At 44.5% G+C, this 24865-nt stretch overlaps 2 protein-coding genes and 1 pseudogene across 2 annotated transcripts; 1 reads left to right on the forward strand and 2 right to left on the reverse strand.

Annotated features, from left to right (window-relative positions):
* Positions 1-422: 422 nt before the first annotated feature.
* Positions 423-3509, reverse strand: LOC136470965 (uncharacterized). The gene is made up of 6 exons (XM_066468696.1): positions 3232-3509; positions 2277-2401; positions 1507-1655; positions 1238-1388; positions 980-1139; positions 423-872 (listed from the first exon to the last, which is right to left on the reverse strand). The coding sequence occupies exons 1-6, from the start codon at positions 3242-3244 to the stop codon at positions 772-774; spliced, it is 699 nt and encodes a 232-aa protein (XP_066324793.1). The 5' UTR covers positions 3245-3509; the 3' UTR covers positions 423-771.
* A 2513-nt stretch (positions 3510-6022) lies between these two features.
* Positions 6023-10538, reverse strand: LOC136470966 (protein ACCUMULATION AND REPLICATION OF CHLOROPLASTS 6, chloroplastic-like). The gene is made up of 7 exons (XM_066468697.1): positions 10241-10538; positions 9472-9702; positions 9137-9361; positions 8223-8483; positions 7254-8118; positions 6876-7009; positions 6023-6576 (listed from the first exon to the last, which is right to left on the reverse strand). The coding sequence occupies exons 1-7, from the start codon at positions 10517-10519 to the stop codon at positions 6307-6309; spliced, it is 2265 nt and encodes a 754-aa protein (XP_066324794.1). The 5' UTR covers positions 10520-10538; the 3' UTR covers positions 6023-6306.
* Positions 10539-12866: 2328 nt separating this feature from the next.
* LOC136468472 (uncharacterized) lies at positions 12867-16984 on the forward strand (annotated as a pseudogene).
* Positions 16985-24865: the final 7881 nt, after the last annotated feature.

Genomic DNA, 24865 nt, shown 5'->3' on the forward strand with positions numbered 1-24865 from the left:
CATCGCTGAAGCTGTAGAGCTCCTTGTTGATGGGGATGGCTGCAAGAGCCGACAATTTGGTATTTTCATTGAGGGTGGACTGTAATTTCTAACTTTGATATGCTTCACGATATCTGATTCAAAACCTTCCAGATATCTAATTCTCTATTGGGGCCAAACCCCTAGCTAAATCTGCTAGGCCCTCCTGGAGTCTCTCTCTCTCCCCACCTCTTTTCTTCTCCCTTTGTTTCCAAACTTTTCTTACCTTCCATTAGTGAGTTCGAGCGTCCAGCCAGGCAGCCAGCAACAATCAGATGCAGCCAAGCAATTCGAAATTCACAAACTGGGGCTGTTGGAGTGGTTATAAATTCACAATAAATAGGGCAGTTGGGATGGTTAGTGGATCACACACAATCTCCAAAAACAACGGACAGTCATACAACTCGAAACAAACACAAGCGAGACACCCTCCAGGGATTACTTGCATGACTCACGCAGTAACCAGATAGTACAAGGTACTATAGTACAGTTGGCAAAAAATAAATATGCAAACTTAAAAGAGAAAACAAAAGGTTGAAGGATAAGAAAACACCTGTGGATCCAGACCACAAGTGCTCTTCTTATCCTGCAGAGTCAAAAAATCATCCTCAAATAGATAGTGCATGTTCCATGCAATAGTTTCCCGTGTCCAGGAGCCTATGGAATGCCAGCTATGCCGCAAACTCTAGTGATATATAATCTCTGCTTGCCAAAGGTATACATGACGGAAACCTACTCTCCCTCCCAGCCAAATCACATGAAGTCGTACTCGTCCGGATCATCATAGCCACCACCCCGTCCGGGGATGAAGTCATCGTCTCCTTTCTCGATGTGGAGTTGCTTCTTTTTCGCTCCTGCCAAAGAATTCCATTCAGTATCAACACCAGTGATCATGATGGTTACTAGATCTGGCTACAAAACATGAACACCTAGAGGTTCCTTGACAGTTGAAGCTCATTACCTTGTTTCTTTTTGCCTGCTGCAACCTCTTTCTCAGCCTTGATCTTCTCGTTAGCAATTGCTGTCACGGAGGAAGATATTTCTTTCGCGTCCGCACCTTTCAGCGATGTCATGGAAAGTCTCATGACATTCTTAAGGAGAGCCATGTAGTGAAAGCTTTTCTGCAAATGCAAACATGAAACCAACAAGGTCAGATATATCCTGCCGAAAAAGGGTGCAAAACCCGAGACATGCAGCTTTTACAATGTTATTAACATACCTCATAGGGGCGTAGTTTATTTGCAATAAGCTCCGCGTATTCCACAAAGTCACTCTCAGACTTCGGGATAAAAGTATCTAGTGACTTTTGTTCACCGCCTTTCTTTGCAAAAAGTTCTGTGGTTGACTTGAAGTCAGCTTCTTCCACAAGCCTGTAGCAAATAAACATTGTAACCATGCAAAAACCAGAGCTTCTTCCACCAGCAGCATCACATGGTTAAATTTGGATGCAAAGTACCAAAAATAACAGGCCATAAAAGCTCCATATACCTTTGTTGGCGAATTTTCTCTGAAGTGGGACTAAGAGGGGGCTCATCTGGTTCTTCAGCACTTGTTGATGCTTGCTGTTTTCCCTTTTTAGCAGGAGCCTTAGTGCTAGGTTTCGCCGCGGCCTTTTCCACTGGCGCTGGCTTTGGTTTCTACAGGATGCAGTAAAACAAAATGACAGACAGCGTTCAATCAGTGACAATTCAATATTATTAACTTATATAAGTGGTTGGCATCCACAAACAATCATGCAACTGATAGTATGATGCTCATTGTTTTGCAAATCAACACCAGAAATAATCACAATGGCTTACAATCACTGAATAACATTTCTTTCGATGTTTATTTTTTAATGAGAAACAACATTTTACTGGGAAATTACATTGCATAATTCAAGCCCTTGAGGATAACTGTTTGAGCTATTCAACTATTCATATAATCAGCTAATTGAATGTTAGTATGCAAACAGAATGGTAGTGAACGAGAAATCAAACCTACACTGCAAAGATGAAAGTATATAGAACCGTGCATATGCATCAAATATCTCCAAACAATTATTTTCCAACAACTAAGCAGTGGAAAAATAATAATTATTGACTAATGTTATCAGCATGCAGGCAATCGTGCTTATAACTGTCGCAACTACATAAAGATAGAATTGTGATGTAAATAAAGAAGAGTGAATTTACTATTGCCTACATTAACAAAGAACCAAAGTTAAATAAAAGGATTTGTGTGGTGCATCTATTAACAAATCATATATTTTCATTTACCTCCTCCTCCTCCTCCTCTTCCCATGATTCTTTAACATCATCTTCTTCAACATCTTCATCAGCCCACTGATTTTTAAGTGGCTCGACTTTCACAACAGGAGCAACTGGCTGGAAATCTTCAGAATCTGAAATGCAGTGTCAATTAGTTTCCATAACACACTAACAATGCGTATGAAAGTGCCCTAATAAACCAACATTAGAACATGATACCTAAATTTAATAAACTAACATAATTGCGCAAAGCAACCCTGGGGAGTTTGTTACTGTATACTCGCTTCCTCTAAAAGCTAGGTTGAATAAGGACATTGCAAAATTAATCAGGCATGAAAAGGCGCCTAACACAGCAGTCAGCAGGAGCCTATAAGCGGTAATTACTTTAGATATCATGTTAATCCAATCAGAGCACTTGTCAAAAATACAGGCAAAGACTTTGGGAAAGGATTACTGATTCACAATGGAGATCACTTTAACTAGCAGGAACAGATGCCAGAATCTTTAGCATTGGACACGGAACATCAAAATAACTGTTATTCCATGACGCTATTCTTAGTTGAAAAGCTAAATTAGACCTATACAAGAGATGCATATGACTAGATATATCCATGTCACTATGTCAGTACTACACACAAAACATCCCAAACCCATGACCATTTGCCTAAAACGGAACGGATATCACCGCAGCTCACAAACAAATCCTAGAAACCATAATCCCAAAAACTAAGCCCAAGCAACCAGACCTAAACGGGATAAGCCTGACGAAATATCGCGCGTGCCTAGGGTCCGTGGACTCCCTACTCTAGATTCGGAACCCGCAGTGGGACGGTGCGAGGCGAGGGACCCATCACGAACGGCGCATCAGAACACCGAACTACTCGCATCGGGGAAGCACCGGCGCACAGATCGGGGAGTCGAAAGAGAGGGAGAGGGAGAGGGAGAGGGAGAAGGAGGCGCTCACCCCAGTCCTCCATCGTGGCTCCTGACGGTCTCGAGATCCGATCGCTTCGTCGGTGTCGGCGGCAGCAACGGCGGCGGCGGGGCGCCCGGTGCGCGGAGGGCCGGCGGTGGCTAGGGTTTCCGCGGCCCTGGCGGCGGCGGCGGCGGCGGCGCGGGAGGGGAGGGCGGAAGCTTCTCGAGGGTTGTGGAACGGGGAGGGAACCGAACGGATGAGTCGAGTCGAGTCGCGCGCTCTGCTGTGCTCTGTGCTGGCTGCCGCTTTGGCTTTGCTCTGTCCCCTTCTGATGAGAATTCTGATCGCCCATTGGACGGCCACGATCTGCCATGATATAGGCCTTCGCACACGAAGGCGAGGCGGAAACGAACACCTTTTTTTTCCCCTCTTCTTTTTTATAAAAAAGTTAGGTAGTCCGTGCGTTGCTACGGGATACCTAACAATTTATACTAAAAACATATGGATCGCACGATAAAATAATAATACTGTTAAATTAAATACCAATGTTAAAGTGATATTTAATCCAAAAAGCAAAGTTTATAAATTTAACATTGTCACGGAATGCGTGGCATCGCAGGCTCACAAGCTCTAGAGCTTCCAGAGATTGGGTCGAATCCAACCTAGAGCCTCGGAACCCTGCATCTTTTTCTGGACGGGCTTCACTTTGGATGCGCCAGTAGCAATATCAACGATCTCTAGTCAATGGACCAAGTCGTATGGAACCCCATACAATGGCTCAGACATGTAGATTTTGTTCTTCTTGTACTTGGATACACTTGTTCCACAGAAGTTTTCATTGAAATGTTTAGACGCGAACAGTGTCTGATCACCGATGTCCCTCATCCTGGACCACTCCGGCGTACGGTCGTGGAGGTTGCACTTGTAGATCGCGCTGCTGTAGGTGAAGCTCTGTGTCTCGTGGAACGTGCTCACAATGGCACCCACAATGTACAACTCACAATTTGATTCCAGGTAGCTGCGGTGGCAGTCCTATAGGTGGCGACAGCGATGGCAGTAGCGTCGCGGTTGGAGTAGCGCCGGCGGCGTTGCTGCTGCAGATGGAGATTTCTCTAGTGCAGTCGATCGCCAAGAACTTGTCTTGGTGGTGGACGATGGACCCCACGGAGAATTTTAGTTTGGTGTCGAGCAGTGTCCATGCGCTGTCGACTCCAACCCAGCAGAACGCGACCTCCGTGGAGCACCCAAGCATGGCCATGGCCACGCACTCGCGGCTGGCGGCGTCAGGCGACGTCGAGAGCACGATCTCACGGGAAGAACACGTCCTTCATGTCTTCTAGCTTGATGGCTCTGTCTATGACATCATCGTCCCCGTAGCCGTTGGTGGGATGGAGGACCCACTAGCCGTGGACCCTAGACACGCGTTTCGATGAGGACGCCGTCACGACGTGTTCGCCTGCTGGCGGGAGTTCAACGCGGGGGGCACGGGCACCGGCGAATGGATTCAGCAGCGTCACAGACGCCGTCTCGTCCATGAGCGCCAGCCACCCACACGAGGAGCCGCACGCCACCTTGCCGCGCATGTCGGGCAGCGTCTTGGACAAGACCTTCTTCTCCGGGACACAGTAGAAGCCGACATGGTCCGAGTCGGGGTCGAACGGGAGCAGCAGGAGCGACCTGAAGGTCGCGAACGGGACGGCGACGCGCCGTGGGGAGCAAGCGGATCGGAAGGACGCCGCGTCGTGGCCTGACGCGAGACGCTGCCCGATGGACTCGAGGAGATCCTCTAGCAGGCCGGATCTCTAGTCAGGAAGAGGTAGGGACCTTCTTTTGGGGTTGGGAGGCTGAGCCATGGAAGACAGATGACATCAACTATGATTCACGCAAGAAATGGTGTCTGGTGTCTACTGTCGCGATGGACCATGGATTGAGGAACGGGGATATGAGGAAATAATTCAAAATGAACAGACCCAAAGGCAATTTCAGCAAGAAACAGCAAGCGAGGACGATGGAACACGTAAGCGTGAAACCAAATGAAAGGAGAAAAAAGTTGTCCATTTTGCAAATGCAAAGAGGGAAAGTAATTAAATGTATGCAGATTTTGCAAGGTTCTCAGAAATGCAAAGAGGTTCCTTTTGTCTTAATTCTCTTTCCTTTTGTGTTAATTCTCTTTCCTTTTGCTCGTTGTCATATATGTTGGTGCATGCAAACATGCAATGCGTATATGGATAGTACAATAATTTTCTACTTTCTATTTTACCGTGATTCCTCTATCACATGGCAGACAATATTCAATCAAGCAGCATGCGGGGATGTCGTGGGATCGCAGGTGTGGATAGACGGACGAACCAAAACTAATGTCGCACCAAAAAAATGTTCACACTTTGTTCTTTTTAGTTGTAGAAGATAAAATTCTGAGACGAAGTCGAAACAGAGCCTGTTACAGGATAAAAATAAAAAAATATTGCAGACTTATCTTCGCAAAAAAAAAAACTTCAAGGCAAATACCATCTCATCTTCCTACCAATACAATGAGCATACACGACCCATAAGCGGACTTTTCGCAAAAATTGAGATGTGGTAAGCAGTGACCTTGTCTAAAAGTCACGACGGCCGATGCGGTAAGCAGCGTTTCTTTAAGACCTTTGGATGTGCATATATTTATTTTAATCCACATATATTGAAGTAGATTGAAATATATTTAAACTAAATTATATTTCATTCTACTACAACGCATATGAATTAAGTTGATACACATACATCAAAGAAGACCTAAGCGGTCTTTTAAATGGTCTGGAAAATCACAGTGAGTCAAACGTTCTGACGTGGTAAGCAGTGACCTTGTCTGACGCAGTGATGTGGTAAGCAGTGATGCACTGCAGCCTTCATTAGGATCTATTGTTTCAGAGGATCTGACCTAGCAATAGTAAATACCAAATTATCTAATACAAACTAGATGAAAAACTCTCGGAACTCATCACTAATCAACCTAACCAAGCTCTCCCTAGGAGAGAAAAGAGCCTGTGCTCACACTGTTTATTTACATACATTGCAAAAAGAAAGGGGGAAAAAAGAACGAATGGGAATGATCTACCGCTACTCCTGCTCTGCTGCACAACCGTTCTACGACTTGAGGACTGCTCCTTCGGTGATCCTCCACCCTCCGGGCTTCGAGTAGCGCATCTCGTACCGAGCAGTGTTCTTAGGGTCTGCTACGTCGGTAAGTTGGCCCACCTCCTCGATCGTCGCCTCCATGGTTGCCCGTCGACCGTCCATGGAGACGGTGATGCTGTCGATCGTCACATCGGAGAGTGTGTATTCCCAGAACCAACCGTGACGCTCAATCTCTGCCGCTCGGTCCGTCCATATCTTTAGCATGTTGCCATCGAGGATCTGTTGGAGGATGAATTGGAAACAATATCATCGGCACTCGCAAAGAACTATACAGTGGCACTGGATTAATACAAGGACAGGTTAAATAAGAAGGCTTCACCATTTGAATGTTCAAAGCCAAAAAAGCATAAGTGGTTGCTGCATTTATCTCATATTCTCGTATGACTAGAATTCTTGAATGTAATAGCATAACTTCTAAGACTACATCCAATGTGTCTCTAGCAACATATGTAGGGGATTGTTTGGGACAGACCAACAAATTACTAGCTAGCTATGAAGATCAAATTTTTGGACCTCACCTCCTGCAATGCCGTGACAGTGTGTTCTGGCCCCAAAGCCTTGGACTTGATACTTCGCCACTTGCGAACAATATCTTCAGCCAACTTTGCATCCATTCTAGGAATGTCTAGTAGCTCTTCATCTGCTGCTGGACCTTCAACAAACAATGATGGAAGGATTAATTTTCCTGCCAGACGTTTAGACAGTTAATAAATAATATAGTTTCTATAAGCCTTTGATGCATGCGCTTCTATGTACATAACATATAGAAATAGGAAGTATTATGGTCCTGGACACAATTTATGTGGAATATTTGGTACGCAGCTTTACCAGAAACATCAACCAAAACCCAGTGACTTGAATAAAGTAATGCTATTTGATACTACAAGTTTACTCACCATCACCGGAGTCAGCAACTGCCACAGTCGCATACTCGCTCCTAAGAGCAGGAAGTGACTTCTTAAGAGGCAAGCATTTCAGACCTATTACTGCAAATAGTGCAAACAGTGCACCAGCAGAGATAATCTTCAAAGCAGCATTTCTGGAATCGTGGATAGCGTCTCCAGCAACACTTTCTTGGGCAAGTTTTTCAAGAGATTTCTCAAGATCATCGCTTGGGGTATCCTTGCCTGATCTGTCTAGCTGCTCTATCAATGGGAAAACCTTGCTGAAAGCTTGAAGAGCACTTGATTTTACCGTACCAAGCGCAGCAGTAGCTGGAGAACCAAGTTTTGCTATAGCAGCAGCTGTGGCCAAATGAGAAGCCCCACCACCTTCCATCCTTTCTAAGTAGCTTAAAACTTTTGGGTCGTCATAATAGTCTCCCAGTCTGAACTGCATCCCTCGAGTATCTCTGCTCCTTGGGAAAACCTCGGAGAGAAGCCAAGTCTCCAAAAGCTTGCAAAGCCCTGGAAGAAGATCATTCTCTTCATCGATGCTAGAGTTATTCACCACAAACTCAATAATTTTGGGGTCCCTATATGGCGAGGGCTCATTATCAATTCCAAGCCACATTCTGCAATTGCTGATATCTCCCACCAGTAAGGAGCAGAGTGCCCGTTCTAATGCAAGGTTCATCTCATTTTCATAAGGATATTGAGAACCTATATTGAACTTCTGAAGTTGTTCGAAGAGGTCATCTGCCATCATAATGAATTGTGGCCTTTTACTTGCAATTGCTTGAGCAATATGGGCAAGTGCCACACTATAGACTTCAAACCATTCAGGTGGTATGCTATTCGGTGTTTTAGAGAAGAAATCCATCTGAGATATATAACATAAAATGAGCGAGGACTTTAAACATTGTGTTCAAGTAAAATGGACAGACTACAGCATGCTGCTGCTCATTAAACTTGATAGACACAAACCTGCTCGGCTGATGTCATCTGCAAAAAAGCCTCATTCATGAAGGCCTCACGAGAAAATCCTCCTCCAACAGTAGCAATACCACCTTGGCCAACACTCCACAATATGTTTCTTGCACCTTGCAGACCTTCTTGGCGTTTATTTTTATGTTTTTCATCAGTAGGAAGAGCAAGAAGCTCCAATACACAGCGAGGTGTAATCTCCTCCAAAGTTTCATCAATCTGTGCAAGCAGTTCAGGTGCAAGATTGCTTGCACCAACCTCCTAAAGTAAAATGTTTCCGTTAGTATTGCTTCCCATGATATCTCTCTAATCAAGAAAGAACCTACAAACTGATCTTCACACACTGATCTAATAACAAGTGAAAAGAAACTGATAGCTAAGAATGCAGCAGTGGCTAAAAGCTTGATGCCAGATTAGTTTTACAGTGTAATGGGATAATGGCTGTGCCATGATGTAGCTAATGGTTTCAAGCTTTTGAAAACTGACATTGATGCAAGGCCTATAGGAGTATAGGCTCTAAAGTACAGTAAGACGTACTGTTGCAACTGATGCTTAACCCCAAAAGGGACTTTATTTACCAAAGAAAACAAGTGGTAATCAGTATCAACAGCAAGCAGTTAGATAAAACCTGGAGCACGCTGATCTACAACATATGGTATATACAGTGGTAACAGAAGACATATTTCGTCCCTAACAGTGAACATGTCACATTGAGATTACCCCATATCACGCCCTGTTCGGCTTACCCCATATTCGGCTTGCTCGGCTTCTTTTTTTAGCCGGAACAGTGTTTTCCTCTCGCAACAATTCAGTCGGAACAGTGTTTTTCAGCCAGTTTCAGTCAAGTTTCAGACCAGCGAACGGGGCCACCTTAAGACATATTGGATCTGCAACCTTAAAACAAATCAGTTCACTTGCAGGAGCTTGAGTGCCCTCTCGAGCACCTCACAACAGCAGATTACATCTGGAGGTCTTGCTGCCATAGCATCCCTTGATAGGTCCACATAAGCCAATGCCATTGCTAGCACCACATCCTGCTTGAACCGCTTAGGTGGACGGTCCTGAAGCAACTGCTCTCCAGTTGCTAGCACCAGTTGTGCCTCCCCAGCCTCCTGAAGCACACACAGCACACCTGGAACCTTCTTGGCAAGTTACCGAAGAGAGGCAGCAAACAGTTACATGCCAGCGTTTAAAAATTGTTGAGGAAACAGAGAGCATTGTTTGCACGTTTGCTGTCCTATAGCCTCACCTTATCCCAGGCAACATCCATGGTGAGTGCCGCATCACGGTCCTCGGAAAGCGCACGATCGTACTCGGTACGGGAGCTCTGGTTTGTGAGAGTATCATGGGCGATCTGCAGCATTTGGCGACGCCCAACGAGAGCTTCCGTGCTGTAGCCGTACTGAGGTGGCTTGGCTATCCGCGACTCAAACGCCCTCCGAATGCCATCGCATAGGAAATGTGGCTCTGCGCCAAGAATCTGAGCATAGCGACACCAGCAGATTATTTTCGCAAAATCAAACATGCAGGTTGCAGGTTATGTTTATTCCGTCCATTGGAACACAACAATGCAACTCTCTACAGAAGACTGTCTATTCTGAATTAAATAGGGTGCAATGTAGGTTGCCAGATAGGATGGATTTGAAACCCAAATAACTAACATTGATACTAGACCACCTCCACCAGACATACAGAAAGCAGTGAAGAATGCAATTTTTCATGAGACTCATGTGCTCGAAAGCCTAGCAAGAAACCTTGAAAACGGAATAACGAAACCAAGTTCTAAGGTTCAGCTTGTCTAGAAGACTAGAACTTTGGAACACGGTATCATACCCGGCTAAAAAGCTTATAACCTAGAAACGAACCTGGACACGGAATAATCAAGCAGCGGATGCTGAAATGCGGCGTTTCTACAGAGCAGTATTCCCCCCTGCTACTGCTAACAAGGCTCCTCCATTCTGTCCCCACTATCAAAGTATCAATCGAACGATTACCCACGAGTGGACTCACGGCCTGACCTTGTAGAAGTCGACCGGGAGAGGCAAGGCGCGGTCGGCGGCGTCGGGGAAGAGCGGGACGAACGGGGACGAGGAGGGGGCCGCGGCCGGCGGGTCGGCGGAGGCGGTGGCGGCGGGGAGGAGGTGGAAGTCGGCGAAGAGGCGGTCGGCCCAGCGGCTGGCGGCGCGGCAGGCGGAGGGGCCAGGCGTTGGCGGCCTGTGGCGCCTGCGGAGGGGCGGCTGGGAGAAGGCGAGCGGCGCGGAGTTGGGCCGGGCCAGGAGGCTGTGGACGCCCTCCATTGCCGGTGGAGGCGGCGAGATTGTGAGCGATGGGTGATTATGCACAGGACCTGCCACACTCGTGTCAAGTGTTAGTGTAAACTCCCCCCAGTCCCATAAACTGACAAATAATATTTTTATCTTATCTTTATAACCAAATATATATATATAAGAGTGTATATTAATATTTAATATTTATGCTACATAATTGGTATCACTAGACGATAAATCGTTGAATATATTTTTATTTTCATAACAAATTTACTTGAAGATATAAATGTTGCTATATTCTTTATAAATCTAGTCAAACTGAAATAAGTCTGCCAAGCACAAATCCTATAGCGACTATTACATTGGGACCGAGGAGTGTGAGTACACATTAGTGGTCACTTATGTAGGGTTTAGGTTTTAAGTACATTTTTTCAACCACGAACTTTTCTGATCTTAACATAACTAATTTATTTTAAATAAATTAAAATAATGAAACCAACACAAATTTTTTTAAACAATGGCATCTATTGGTTGGTGATCAATCTTGAGTTATTATAATTTATTTATTTATGTTCCAAATGTTTTATTGTTCGAAGTAGTGTTCATTATTTATTTAACTAAGTTTATATCCGTGCATTGCAACGGTCAAAAGTTAATTCAATACAACAACAATAACCCGTGGACCAATATGATGCAAACTAAACCAATCTTGACAAAAAAGCAAAATCAAAGGAGACTTATGAAGCATACAACTAGGGATGACTTTGTCAAAATACAAGTAGGTTCTAGCGGCATGTAGTATAGCACATGTGTACAACAATACGAACGAACAGAGGAGAGCGGAGGCACGCACGTTAGAGTGTCTGATACAGTTGATGACCTTACCTCCTCCGTCCGGCAACCACGGCGTCGCGGTTCACTTGCAGTGGAGACGGGGCAAGGGGTAGAAGAGAGAACAATGAACTAGGTGAGGAGAAATTTGGATATTTGAGTGGGCTTTTCACCTAAATACTATTAATTTTGTGGATTTTATCCAAACGTCATCCAATTTGTGGACTTCGACATATCAAGGCGTGCCACCTGATAAAATGACATTTCACGTTATTGTTATCCATTAATCAATTCCCGCCAAAAAAATATTCGGTCTTTCCAAAATGGCCCCTAGCACCATAGTTATTGCCTACTCTCTCTCTCTCCTGCGTGGATTGGAGTGCCGCCTCACCCCACCCCCAGGCCAGCGCCGAGCGTCCCTAGCATAGTCGTCACCGTCTATAGCCCATGACCAAGTGTTGTCGCTGTCCATAAACCCGTCGTTGCCTCGCCCTGCTCTCTAATGCCACCCAAATCCGCCGACAGTCCCACACGCACGCGCTCAGACAATCGTTGTAGCGTTCTCTTTGGCATCCATAGTAGGGGGCACGACAGTGTCGACGAGTGACGTGTGGTCTTGCCACAGTCCACCAAGGAGGCCAATGAGGACAAGGAGTCCCGCGAGAGGAGCGGCTGAAAATCTATCTCCCATGAGGGAGCATCAACTCGGGCGCAAGCTCTATCTCTAGGCACGACAGAGAAGAGCAACGGATAGATGCAAGCATGATAGAGGTGGCAGGGCTATAGTCAGATCCGCGCTAGGGCTTTCAAGCATGGGGGTGGCACTCGGGCTTCGGGCACGGTGCAGCACATGGGGAGGCGGAGCTGTGTGTGGTGGGGCTTGGGCAGCTGACGGTGTGGGCGGCGGCAGTGTGCCAACTTTCTAAGGGAGCAAAGACACCGAACATGTGAAAACGAAGGAGAGAGATAAGGTGACGCAACATATATAGGCAAAACAGTCATTTAGATCGGTATTTGGCTAGAAAAGATTAAATGAGACATAAAATCACCAAATAACATTTTAGTAGGAGTCCAATGCTACGTAAGGATAATTGGACCAAACTTACAAATTTGATAGCATCTGGACAACGACTACATTTACAACACTAGATAAATATACTATGAAAAGATGATGTATGATAAATCTAATGATTTTTGTTTGGTAATATAAACATTAACATTTTATATTTTATATATAGTATATGAATTTGGTTAAATTTTACATAGTTTGAGTTATGATAAAAGTAAAAACGTCATTTTTTTTAAAAGGGGTAATTTTCTCGTGGGTAGGGGACGAAGGAAGGAGGGTTTTAACGTGCGAAAGTCCGGGCCGAGCAACCCGTGAGAAATTTGGATAATTGGGACTCAAACATAATCAAGTCGCAAATATCCTATTTTCTCGCAGCGCGTACGTGTTCATGCAATCGTGCTCCTCCTTCCTGACTTCCTCGTCTCCATCTTGGTCCGCGATGGGGCGCAACCGCGATCTGGGCGGATGGAAGCAGCCATGGCCTCGTCGTCCAGCGAGACAGAGGAGACCGGTCCTCTCGCCGGAGTAGTGCAATCGCCGGATGATGCCAAGGACTCCCTCGCCGCCGCTGCCGCCGCCGGGCGAGCGTATGCGAGCAATTAGCTCTGGATCGCCAGCTTATAGAGGATTGCCTGGACCACTACAACCGTCTGCATCCGGTTCGTGCCTTACCGATCATCTCTGCCTCTTCTTTATTTAGGCATTGTCTTGATGTCGTCGGATACATCTCAATCCATACGTGCTGTGATAGACTGGAGTGGAATAAAGATGCTAATCCGACTACATTTTTTTTATAATTCGGGGGGGGGGGGGGGGGGGGGGGGATGTTTGAGATACAAATTTCGCTACAATTTTGCGTTACAATAACATTGCCGTAGCTAAAATGGAGCACCATGCATCTGCAATTTCCTTGTCTTTCTTTGGTAATCTGGCCTTCCATAGGCCGGCTTCTAACTTGCACTCCGTCAGCGCTCCCGTTATTGTTAACCGATCTTCTCTGAACACTGCGTTGTTCCTCCTCTTCCAAATGTGCCAACAGCATAGCAACAGGAAGGTTCCGAAGTGCTTGCTTGGAATATGGTCTGGCGATCTGATCTCATACAGTTTTTGAACCGGCCAAGTTGCCTGTGTTTCTATTTGGACAGCTGCCCAGAACTCCCGCGCCGCTGAGCATCCAAAAATGACATGGGCCGGCGTTTCCTCTGCAGCCTGACAGATGTCACACACCGTTGTGTCCACAATTTTCTTCTTGATCAGATTTGTTTTGCACTGGATTCTCCCATTTGACACTAGCCATGCAAAGAATCTCACTCTCGGTGGTGCTCTGTTCTTCCAAACAAAGTTTGCCCAAGGATCCTGACTTGAATTGGCTTGTTTGAACGTCTTGTATAGCATAGTGGTATCTAGGTCGCCATTCCTTTTGCACAGCGGACTCTGCCGTCGGTCTGTAGCTGCACCTAATTGTTGCTGCTGTAGTAGCTGTGTTACTTCAGATAATTGGAGCAGCGCTGCTGTCGATTGTCGAGGCGCGAGGCTGGCCTGGAGGCCGCCCTCGCATGCTTGCTTGACTGTCATCTCTTTCATTCTGCAGTGACTAAACAACTCCGGAAATTTGTCCGCCAATGTGTCATTTCCAATCCACACATCATTCCAGAAGGAGGTGGAGATGCCATTTCCTATGACGACAGTTGTAATTGCACGGTAAACAGGCAGCAGTGATCTCAGCATTTCCCAGTGTTGGCCATGTAAGTCTCCTGTCAGTGAAGCAACACATGCATTGCTCTGTACCCAGCGAGCCCACGAGGATGGTTGATCAGAGTGAAGTTTGTGAATCAATTTCAGCAGTAGACATGTATTTTGAATGTGCAGATCCTTTAGGCCGAGTCCTCCTGTCTCTTTTGTATCACAGACATTGTCCCAGGCAATGAGACATTGGCACCGCTCGCACTTTGTTTCCCAGACCATAGAAAGGCTCGCCGTCGCCGATCAACTTGCTCAACAACGCCTGGCGGTATTGCTAAAGCACACATTGCATAAATCAATTGGCTATCCAAGACCGAGTTCACCAGGGTTGCCCTGCCCATATGGTTCAGTATGCTCGCTTGCCAACCAGACAAATACTTATCAGTCTTTGCGATCTGCGGTGCGAAGGCAGTGAGACGGAGTTTGTTGCTGGACAGGGGCAGACCTAGGTAGGTTTGTGGGAATCCTTCTCGACGACACCCCAATGCCGAGATACACTCATTCACTACCTCTTCCTCCATGAAAATCGGGACCGCAGTGCTCTTAGTGTAATTTATTTTCAGTCCAGTTGCAGCAGCAAACTGATCAAGAATTGTTTTCAGGGCCTGCACATCTGTTATCTCTCCACGCACGAGCAATAGGGTGTTGTCAGCGTATTGTAGTACTGGGCAACCCACATCATCCACAACCGGATGCCTGATCTGTGATTCGTTCCTGATGAGGACCTGCAGCACGTCGGCGACTAGAATGAATAGATATGGTGATATCGGGTCCCCTTGCCTAAGCCCTCGCTTGCAGGTAATCCAAGGTCCAGGACAACCATTGACCATCACCGCAGACTTGGAGGATGCTGCCCATCCATCTTCTCCACTTGCGATTGAAGCCTCTTTCTTGCAATATTATATCCAACGCTTCCCAACTTACTGTGTCAAAAGCCTTGGCGAAATCTAATTTGATGACCAATGTCGGCTTCCTGCGTTTGTGGCAATACTGAACAAGCTCCATGGCATATACAAAGTTCTCCGTTATCGACCGTCCCTTGATGAAACCGGTCTGGTCTATGTCCACGAGCTCCTTGATCTGAGCCTCAGTTGCCTTGGGCAGATGCAGGTATAACTCTTCACAATCGAACGCCCAGATCGAGTTCCCTGGTATGCCAACGATTGATTTGAAGTAGTTGGTGAGGGCCTGCACCTTCATCTGATGGCTGGTTACCTGCATCCCATCGACCTCAATGCTCCGGATGGAATTCTTCCTCAGCCTGGCAGTGGCATGTGCATGGAAGAAGGCAGTGTTACTGTCACATTCCTTGACAGCCTTGAATTTGGCACGCTGCTTCCAATATGCTGCCCGCTGCTTTAGTTCCGAAGCAAGCCTGATGTAGCACTGCTGCCGAAAGGCCTTCTCATCCTGAGATAAACAACGATGCTCCTCGAACATATCAAATATTTGTATTAGGAATTTACAGTTAGGGATAATGGCAGGTGGCGCCTTGTTACGCCGAGACCAAACCTTAGCCTCAGCCCGAATAGCTTTCGCCCAGCGATGTTTCCAGCAGCATCGGAGTGTCCAGGTGCCTGAGTCCAAGCCGGGAGGACAGTAGGCAGAAATGTCGCCCTGTTCGCTTGACTTATAAGTCGTACTTTTTCAGTCAATGAATAATATTTTTCTCTCACAACAAATCAGCAAATAATACTTTCAGCCATGGCTTATCAGGCAAGCGAACATGGCAATGTATTGTTCAGAAGTTGTTGGGTTTAGGGATGAGTAGCTAGCAGTGGGGTGTGATCCGAAGTCGGCCGTGGCAGACCACGGAGGGAGGAGGAAGGGAAGAGGCTGCCAAAAGGCACATTGTGGAAGACCCGATCAAGGCGTGCAAGAGTCGGATCGTCACGTTTGCTAGTCCACGTGAAGCGGCAGCCAGTGAGAGGCAGTTCAAGGAGGGCCACCTCGTTAATTTTGTCATTGAAAGAGGCGATGAGTCCCGAATTAGAGACAGCAGTGTTCTTGTCTAACAACGAGGCCTTACTTGCTATATACACTTGCCGATCTCCTTACCCCGTGAATGATTGGATTGGTTTTGAGTCAGGAGTCAGGACAATGAGTATGAGCCTGTTCTTGGCCGCGTGTCCCGGAATCCCCATTTTCACAATGGCATTTGCTGGACTCATGGGAACTTCATACACCCTGTTAGAGCCATGGCTGAAAGCACTGTTGGCTGATTTGTTGTGAGAGAAAAATATCGTTCGCTCGCTGAAAAAGTACGGATTATAAGGCAAGCGAACAGGCCGTATAGCTTGGAAGAAGCGCTCTGGTCTCTTCTCGTCCCTCCTTGCTCCACGGGCTGTCTTCTTCTACGAGCTTGCTCACACAAATGGTTTCGATGGAGTCGTCGCATGCACCCCCGTAGGTACCTTTGCGATTGCATCTTCTCATTAGTACCTTTGCGATTGCATTCTAATCCTGTCTGTATAAACTAATTTTTGTTGTTCCTTCGGTTTTCAGAGGAACCAGCCTACTACACTGTCTTGGGTTTCCCTCTCTGGTGGGCTACACTTCGTAGTGGCAAATGTATGACCCCTCCCCCTCCTCGTCCTCTCAAACCCACGGAGACCCTCATGATTGTTCACTCTACTCGCTTTTATGTAGTGGATTCCTTTTGCAAGACACATGCTCATGTCGATCTGGTATTCCACGTCGTGGCATACAGAAGATATTGGCTTTGTGGACATAACAACGTGGGGGAAGTCTGAGAAATGTGCTACCTTCGCTCCCAAACGTGGCATCCGGACCCTGGAGAATTTGCATTTGGCTATCACCATCCTTACCACCCCTACCCTACTAAGCACTGATATTATCGATCATTGTGGATGGGAAACTGGCTTCTTAGCTTGCTACTTATTTGGTGCTTAAGATAGACTTGTCGTTATCGTATATTTGGCTTGCTGGTTGGAATGACTGTGTGTACAGGGAACTTAACCTGATGACCACTTTCCATATACCGAGTTACCTTTAAAGCTACAAATTTGGCAAGTTTCTATGTAACTAGGAAAAACGATGGTATTCTTCTGCTGGAGACGTGGAAAAACCTTAACCTTCGTCAGTTGCAGAGACGAGACTCTGTCCAAGTAAAATGGACAGACTACGAGTCTACGACATGATGCTGCTCATTAAACTGGTAGACACAAACCTGCTCGGCTTATGTCATCTGCAAAAAAAAAACTTCATTCATGGAGGCCTCACCAGAAACTCTCCTCCAACGGTTGCAACACCTAGACCTTCGTGGCGTTTATTTTTAGCATAATGCTCTCATCAAGACGTCCGGAATGGACGGACGCCTCACTCGCTCACTCCCCTACCTAGCCCCTCGCTTCGTCCTCCCTTCCGCGCTCGCGCCCCGTGCCTACCCCGATGCACGGCTATGGCGCTCCCCACCCCTGGCGTCCCACTCGTACAGAAACGAGCTGTACTTCCGATTGAGAAACCCCTTCAGTCTCGGTTTCCCAACCGGGAGCACGAATTCGGGACTAAAGGGCCCCTCCTTTAGTCCCGGTTTCTCGCCCGGGACTAAATGTCCACTTTTAATCCCGGTTGGTAATACCAACCGGGGCTAAAGAGACCTCCCGACCAGGGCACGTGGGCCGGACCTATTACCAAACAGGACTAAAGGTTTTCTTTTTTTTTCTTTCTATTTTCAATTGATGATTCGTTTTGCTTTTCGAATAGTTTTTCGAATACGCATTCTACGCTGCTAATAATATACGTATTCTACACGCTTATAATGTTCGAACAGTTTGTACAAACTAAAGTATGAAACTAACGTATATATTACATGCATATACATATATTGTACGTTATTTTATGTACATATAATATGTATATATATATTACAAATAAAGCTCGCATTGTATATTCTATCATATCCTTGGATAGCAAATCCACTACATTTGGTTTGGCTTCCATGTTTCGTTCACATCATTGTAGAACTCGCTGGCGGGGTTTAAGACCTGATCATTAAGAAATCCTGCTATGGTCTCTTGAATTGCTTTCAGTTGGTCACGTCATATGACTTTTTCCTTCAACCATAGAGTCTTCAATAAAAATTAAAGGAAAAATATTAATATATATATATATATATGTGTGTTGGTCACGTGATTACTTATATATATGAGCAATAAAAGAAATTGTGAATATATGAATATATTTATATAACGTACTTTGAGGATCTCTTCAGGAGTTCTTTTTGCGTACGCCATGATGAACTCGCAAACATAGTATCCGCAGTAGTTGTTCCCCTGTTCTTGCCTCAGAACCCACTTTTACGAGAAAAAAGATCCGTTGAATTGAAAGCATGCATGGTGTTAATTGAATTATATATATATAAATGTAGCTAGTACTTACTTTGTGTGCGATTACATCCAGTGGCGCTTTGCAATATTTCATGTGGTGTTTCCTCAATGAAACTTTTCTAAACACCGCGTCCAATAAAATAAAAAAATTGATCTGGCCTTTAATAATTGTTGCAGTTAAGAGATCGGAGTATATATAGTTGTTAGAGAGACCAAATTACCCTTGGATAATATCTATCATGTCTTGGTACTCTGTTTACTCTTTTCTTAACGAGTCTAAGATGCCCAATCGACTATTGGCCATATCGATGACCATCAATATCCAGTGATTGCTGCATATGTTTTTATACACAAATATGATCGACATTAACTAGAGTCAACATATATATATATGGGAGATAGCTTAGCTAGTAAGCAAATAATTGAACAAATGTCCATATGATCGACATTAATTATTTAACACTCACTTGAAGTTGTAGGAGAAGAGTATGTCCTTGTTTTGTTGGTTCACTAAGAACCTCATGAGATTTTTCTCGAGTTCAGCTTTCCATTGAGGCGGGGGATTAGGGTGTTTGAATACGACATTTGGACCAACGAAACCAACATTATTATCCTTTCTCTTTCTGAGTTCTGTCATCTCATATCTGCATATATAAAAATATAATGTGAGGATATATAATTTATATATATACATGTAGCTTTATATATACACTTTAATAGTAGAAAATAATCACACTTATAGACAATAGCAGCTAATGAGACTTTTGTCGACAGAGTCCATGTGACATAGTTGGTGCAATTCTAAAAACTCGACATATATAACGTCATCGCCACGGAAGTAATGTTGGTTTCTAACTCTGACAGAAACAAAGTTCTCTCCCCATTCACACGCCGCCATGTACCACTTGTTTAGCAGGTACATTTGCATACCCAGTTCACCTAAGGCCTCAGGGTTGTATAGACTCTTTCCATATTCAAATTTCTTCTAAGGATCCACTTTCGGAGCAGATGGTCCTTCAGCGAGCACTTGGGCAAGGTCCAAACCGGTATCCTCGTAAAATCGAGCCAGGTCCTCAAAATCGACGTCCAGTAAGTCTAAGTTTGAACCATATTCATTACGAATGACAAGAGGGAGGACTGATTGCTGCGATTGTTGTCCGAGTTATGCAACACATTTCCCTGCTCTAGTCTTTTTCTACGCCGCCTCAAATGACTTGGTGAGAGAGCGGTCGTAGTCCGAGTTTGACAGGGTCTTTTGATATTCTCATTTTTTCTGGTCCACCTTCTTTCTTAGAAGATCTGGAGGTAGGTAGAAGTACGGTTTCTCCGGGTTCTCCCTCGCTTCTCGTCGCTTTCTTACTTTTTTTAAGAAACTATTCACATCTTTTTGTACTACAACATTTAATTCCTTTTCACTTTTCTCGTAAGACAATTTTTGGGGAATAACTAGATTAGAGGAGGCTTTCTTCTTTGCCGGCTGGTGGGCCAACGGCTTCGTTTACGGAGTGGACCTCTTAGAAGCTGGCTACTTTTTGGTCATCAAGGGAGGCGGGGCAGCCGTTGGAGACCTCCTTGGAGGTGGCGCGGTGGCGGCGTTGCCACCTGATTGCCCGGAGCACTGTGATGATCTAGAGATTGAATAATTGGACTTAGGTTGGTGGAGGCCCTGCTGTGTGAGTACAAAAAAGAATAATTAGGTATAAGAAATTATTATTATTAATCATGCATGTCAATAAAAAATTAGTGAAATTTTTTTTGTTCACTTTTGTCCGCACCTATTGTCTGGCAGTTGAGGAAGCGGCGGTGGACTAGAGACCCCGGGAATAATGATGTAGCGCTTGCGCCATAGTATGAATGTCTTCTCTGCTTCTCCTAGAGTCTTCTCCCCATCACCTCATGGAATGTCAAGAGCCAGATCACTAAAACATTTGTTAACTCTATCCACTGAGACGCTAACATATCTAGGTGGTATTATTGTCCTATGGATTCTTGGTGTCTTGGTAGGATCTGGAGGAGAAAAAATACCGAGAGCCACCATGATTGTGGCATTCCCTTTTGGAATATGTAGCTCACATGATGTAAACGGTGTAGTGATGTCATCCACGGGGAAACATAGCATTGCGTCATCTTGATTTGACAACTTTATGGAAGCGTAGCTGCTTTTCAATTGATCAGGGGGCTAATATTATTGTTGATTCCTAGATCTGATGCATGCCTTTGGGCACACATTGCTATTTGCACTTGCTTTATGATTTCGTCCTGTATTCTAGCCTGCATGTCTTTTTCGTGCTCCTGTGCTTGAAGCAACGCCTCCCGTGACTCACGAACATATTCCTCCAACCTGTTGATCCGCGCTGCTTCCTCATCCTTCCTTCTCTGTCGGCTTTTGTAGGTATCTCTGTCGTTAGGAAAACCATGCTCCCAAGAAATGTTTCGTCCTAAACCTCTTGTTCAGCCACTGTGTTCAGCAGTCTCGATGACATATGTCAGTTCATCCTTCTCTCTATTGGGCCTGAATGCATCAATAGCTTTAGCTCGTAGAGTATAAGAAAATCTTTGTGTTGCTCTTTCGAGTTTTGGGCCATGAATCAGCTTCTCGGTCTCTAGGTCCAATCTTCCCCCATGAGCGAAAAACCAATTCTTCGCGCGTTTGGGTCAATTGAGTGATTCTGGTATGATACCCTTGGCAAGAATATCCGCTTCCATTTTTTTCCACTTGGGAATGGCAGTCGCGTAGCCACCTGATCCCATGCCACGGTGGTATACCTTCTGTCGGGCATTCTCTTGGTTCCTTCTCACCCGTTCCTCACCCTCTTCCGATATCTTATACTATACAAAATCATTTCAGTAGGGCCTCAACTTCGCGAGTGGGCCACTAGTATTGAAATTGGGCGTTAGGTTCTTCTTGACATATTTCGTGTATAGGGATTTCTTTCAAGTCTGGAATTATGTGGCCATCTTCTTCATAGCCCACTTTCGAACTAGCTCCTTCAATTCATCATCGTTGATATCATCATAATCATCCGCTTGCAACGTGAAATATCGAAGGATATCATCCTAAATTAAATTCTTATCAAGATCAGAGACAAAACTAACATGAGGCCCGTTGATCTTTTGCTTCCATTCATGGGCACAGATCGGAAGTCTGTCTCTTATAAGGCACCCAAGGTGTTGCACGAATTTCCTTGCATGTAGACCACGTGGTTCGCCTGTCTCGATATTGAATTCTAATATTATGTAGCGCTCCTCCAATGGCTTTTTTGGGCCTCGAATATTTTTGCTTTTCGCCGTTGTGGTCATCGATCCAGAGGGCTACGTATAAAAAAAGAATAAATAAATATCATGTGTACACATAATAAATGATAGATATTCAAATATATATATATATATATAATATTTAAATATATATATAAATATATATACCTCGTCGGTATTTTATTGCACAATATTTTCTTGAATATTTTTAAGAGCCAGGTATTGACTCCCGTCATCTACATCATGCTGGTCACCATTGATAAATTGAGTGCCGGTGTTGATAATATCCATCATTTCTTCATTCATGTTGTCTCTCGGGGCAGCCATCTATCTTTTACACCACTAGATATATCTATAAAAAATAAAAACCATATATCTATAAAATAGATCGAGTCATGTGCTTAAAATTAATTATCCAAAAATATTATACACAACAAAAATTATAAAAAAATTCCTAATAGTTACTGGACTTGGTTTTGCATTATTATACACAACAAAAATTTATAACCTAAACTCTTTTGTTTTACTGTATAAATATTTAACATAGTGTAAATAATAATTACAATTTGCACCATGCAAAAATATACTACTTGATTAAAATTATTAAAACTATTGCTTTTCGATAGGAAATAAGTTTTCACATCTTATTAACGTTGATCATTTGGTTTTTTATCACACATTCTCCACGAGAAATCCACCGTCAAGCAGAAAATTCATTTAAACCGTAGAAAATATGAAAACACGACAAAAAAATCTGAAGTCACAATTATTACATAATAGGTCTAATACATCACTATATATATATATATATCAAGCGGGCACAGTAGCGAACTTCTTCTTAACGTATATCCCTTGGTTATGATCGCGCCGTAACCATGGAGTGTCCTCATTATTTAGCTGGATGCTTGGGTCTTTGTTCATTGTGAAGGGTGGAATTCGGTCATCCTTTTCATAATCTTCTGATATGTCTTACTTGTCTTCAATTCCGACAATGTTTCTTTTCCCTGAAAGAACTATGTGGCGCTTTGGCTCATTGATTGGATCGTTGTTGTTTTTCTCTCTCTTCGATTTTGTAGACATATCCTTGACATAGAACACCTGATTCACATCCTTGGCAAGGACAAATGGTTCGTCTTTGTACCCAATATTGTTGAGGTCCACGGTTGTCATTCCATACTGGTTGTCGACTGCTACCCCGCCTCCAGTCGCCTTTACCCATTGGCACTTGAACAAAGGTACCTTAAAAGTAGGTGCATAGTTTAGTTCCCATATCTCCTCTATACGGCCATAATATGTTTGCTTATTTCCATTAGGGTCGGTGGCATCTATGTGGACACCACTGTTTTGGTTGGTGCTCCTTTTATCTTGGGCTACTGTGTAAAATGTATTCTCATTTATCTCGTACCCTTTGTATGTGAGGATATGCCACGATGGCTGCCTAGCCAACAAATACAGTTGCTTATCAATACTCTCATCACCCTAACATTCTTTTCGCAACCAATCGCTGAAAGTTTCCATATGCTGACACGTAATTCAAGCTTTAGACTTCCCTGGAAACTCGGATCGGAGCAACTCTTTATGTGTCTCGATATACGGATCCACCAAGGAGGAGTTTTGCAGAACTGTGTAGTGTGCTTTATTAAAATAATTGTCCTGCGTACCAATATATGGTTTCTTCCCTAGTGTTCTCTTTTCGCTTAGTCTCCCCTCGTGTCATGATTCAGGAACACCAATCGGGTCAAGGCCGGGAATAAAGTCAACACAAAACTCAATGACCTCCTCTATTCCATAGCCCTTGGTGATGCTTCCTTCTGGCCGAGCATGGTTGTGAATATATTTCTTTAGGACTCCCATGAACCTCTCAAAGGGGAACATGTTGTGCAGGAACACAGGACCGAGAATGCTAATCTCCTTGACCAGGTGAACTAGGAGGTGTGTCATGATATTAAAGCAGGAAGGAGGGAACACCAACTCAAAGCTGACAAGACATTGAACCACATCATTCTGTAGTTTAGCTAGATCCATTGGATCGATTGCCTTCTGAGAAATTGCATTGAGGAATGCACATAACTTCACGGTGGCTAGACATACATTTGGAGGTATAATTCCTCTTAATGCAACTGGAAGCAATTGCGTCATGAGCACGTGGCAGTCATGGGACTTTAAGTTTAGGAATTTCTTCTCTGGCACATTTATTATACACTTTATATTCGAGGAGAATCCAGATGGCACCTTGATGCTTGCTAGGCATTCAAACATGCTTTCCTTCTCTTCTTTGCTAAGAGTGTAGCTGGCAGGACTTAGTAATGGCGTCCATCATCTGTCTTCTCTGGATGCAGGTTGTCTCGTTCTTTCAAACACCATAGGTCCTGTCGTGCTTCAAGTGTGTCCTTAGGCTTCCCATACACACCCATAAAGCCTAGCAGGTTTACACAAAGATTCTTCGTCAGGTGCATCACGTCGATCGCGCTACGGACCTCTAGGACTTGCCAATAGCGTAGCTCCCAAAATATAGACTTCTTCTTCCACATGGGTGTGTGATCGTCGGCGTCGTTCGGAATAGGTTCGCTGCCATGTGCCTTTCCAAATACTACTTTCACATCCTTGACCATATTGAGTATATCCTCACCAGTTCGGTTGCCCGGCTTGATCTGGTGGTCTGCCTTACCTTTAAAATGCTTGCCTTTCTTTCTTAGGGGGTGATTCATAGGAAGAAATCGATGATGGCCAAGGTACACGACCTTTTGACATTTTTTCAAGAATATACCTTTAATGTCATCAAAACAGTGCGTGCATGTATTATATCCCTTGTTTGATTATTCTGAAAGATTACTTAGAGCAGGACAATCATTGATTGTTACGAACAACAATGCTTGTAGGTCAAAGTGCTCCTGTTTGTGCTCATCCCACACACGTACACCTGATCTGTTCCACAAAAGTAGAAGTTCTCCAACTAGTGGCCTCAGGTACACATCGATGTCGTTGCCAGGTTGCCTTGGGCCTTGGATGAGCACTGGCATCATAATAAACTTACGCTTCATGCATAACCAGGGAGGAAGGTTGTAGATACATAGAGTAATAGGACAAGTGCTATGACTACTGCTCTACTTCCCGAAAGGATTCATACCA

This window comes from Miscanthus floridulus, chromosome 8, assembly GCF_019320115.1.
Source record: "Miscanthus floridulus cultivar M001 chromosome 8, ASM1932011v1, whole genome shotgun sequence".
Taxonomy (NCBI): domain Eukaryota; kingdom Viridiplantae; phylum Streptophyta; class Magnoliopsida; order Poales; family Poaceae; genus Miscanthus; species Miscanthus floridulus.